The sequence below is a fragment of the Leptonychotes weddellii genome, unplaced genomic scaffold (genome assembly GCF_054177405.1).
Source record: "Leptonychotes weddellii isolate Sample4059 unplaced genomic scaffold, ASM5417740v2 HiC_scaffold_26317, whole genome shotgun sequence".
NCBI lineage: Eukaryota > Metazoa > Chordata > Mammalia > Carnivora > Phocidae > Leptonychotes > Leptonychotes weddellii.
The window spans coordinates 1-1,977 of NW_027855615.1; the positions used below are offsets into that span (position 1 = coordinate 1).

Sequence of the window (1,977 nt, forward strand, 5' to 3'; positions counted from 1 at the left end):
TGGAGATCCAGATTACCTGGAAGAGAGGCACCGCCACAGATTTGAGGTGAGGAGTTGAGCTTAGTGACCTTTCAACTTTTCTCCTGCTGGCGACTCTGGAAACGCAGCAAGCTGAGAGGTCAGCCGACTTACTCTTCGTGTGCCCGCAGGTGAATCCAGTCCTGAAGAAGTGTCTGGAAGAGCAGGGCCTGAAGTTCGTCGGCCAGGACGTTGGGGGAGAGAGGATGGAGATCGTGGAGCTGGAGGGTGAGTGCGGGGTGGCCGTCGGGGGTGAGGGGGGCTTAGCAGGTCTGGGCGCGGGGGCCTGGGAGCGCTGACCTGACGGCCGGAGGAGGCAGCCCCGTGCTGCTGGGGGTGCTCTTGGGGAACAGGCGCCCGGGGCCCCGGGGAGCCCATCCTCCCGTGGGCAGTGCTGCGCTTCTGGCCTTGGTCCTCATTCTCCAGAATGAGAGCTCGCCCTTGGTCCTTGAGCCCCGCTTCTGATGGGAGGAAGCCGGGGAGCAGGGCCAGCCGGGTGGGGACCTGGGAGAGGAGGGCCCGTCAGCCAGCAGGGCGACAGTGTGCGGGGCCAGGGCGTCTGCTCCCCCCAGCTTTGGGGCTGCCTTTACCTGCATTCCCATCAAGATGCTAGTTTTAGGTAATTTTAGGGTCTGTAGAAACGTGAAGTATCTGACAGGGTTTGCTCATCTCCTGTGTTCTATGCACGTGACAAAAGTGCTGCTTTGGCGTTTCTGTTTCAGATCATCCCTTCTTCGTTGGGGTTCAGTACCACCCTGAGTTCCTGTCCAGGCCCATCAAGCCTTCACCTCCGTACTTTGGCCTCCTGCTGGCCTCCGTGGGGAGGCTCCCGCATTACCTTCAGAAAGGCTGCAGGCTCTCGCCCAGGTGCGGTCACTCTTCTCTAGTCTGTCGGGGGGGCCCCCGGCTCGTCACAGCGGGCGTGCTCTCCTCCCCGGGGGTCCCCTCGGGCTGCCTGTGTGCTGCCTGGAGCTTCCCCTGTGCGGGGTCCGGGCCGTCAGTATGGCACCTGGTCCCCGGGCTCGCGTGTGGCGGCGTGGCCCTGGGGTCCGTGGGCCGCTGGCTCTCACAGCCCCGGTGGATCCCTGCCTCGCCGCTCCCTTCCTTCAGAACCGGTTCCTCACTCTGAGCTGGGGGTTGGAGTTCCAGGAGTGAAGTACAAACCGAACGTGTAGCTTCCCTAACTAGAAGAAAACCCCTTTGCAGCTCTGTGCTCAGTACGTGAGGCAGGAGAGCATCTCCCTGATGCCTGCTGTGTGCGGAAGAGGGTCCTGTGGGTCTGTGGCTAGGGACACAGAGAGGAAAGCGGGTGAATAAACCATCCGAATTCCACAGGGACACCTACAGTGACAGGAGTGGAAGCAGCTCCCCGGACTCTGAAATCACCGAATTGAAGTTCCCATCAATAAATCACGACTGATGGTAACGTAAGTGGCATTTCTCAGCTCTAGTATCTTCGTTCGTTTGAATGGTGATTACGCTAGAATTGTAAGCTGTCGTGAAAGTCTGATGTTGAGGATTTTATCTGCCAGAGTAAGGTTGGTGTGGGTATCAGGTGGCCGAGGCCTCCCTGAGTTACAGCGTCGGTGTCCCCCGGGCCTCGGGGCTCCAGTGCAGGGTGGAAGGGACACCAGCCACTGGGCAGTTGTCTTGTTGCCGATTGTGACATTCAGGTGCCAGTCTGACCAAACCTGGGGGAACTGGGCTCTCAGACCCTGTTATCTCATGTAGCCATAAACTTGGAGAATCTTGAAGGAGGTGACCGATGTGACAGAATGGTCATGTTTGTAGAAACTCAGGCTTTCGTCGGGAAGTGCTTTAAAATTGACACAACATACAACACTTATGTTGATTGCTGCTTATTCTGGAAATCCCTTAAAATCGGAACGCTTATCGGGCAGACTTGGAATGTCAGTCTTCACTGACTGCGTTTGTATGTTCCTGACGTGGGTGGTTGTG

The 1,977-nt window shown here is 58.0% G+C and overlaps 1 protein-coding gene across 1 annotated transcript; it reads left to right on the forward strand.

The window, feature by feature from the left end:
- Window positions 1–6: 6 nt before the first annotated feature.
- Window positions 7–1,776, forward strand: LOC145718955 (CTP synthase 1-like). The gene is made up of 4 exons (XM_081810458.1): window positions 7–46; window positions 150–246; window positions 741–885; window positions 1,354–1,776. The coding sequence occupies exons 2-4, from the start codon at window positions 225–227 to the stop codon at window positions 1,436–1,438; spliced, it is 252 nt and encodes an 83-aa protein (XP_081666584.1). The 5' UTR covers window positions 7–46; window positions 150–224; the 3' UTR covers window positions 1,439–1,776.
- The last annotated feature ends 201 nt before the right edge of the window (window positions 1,777–1,977 follow it).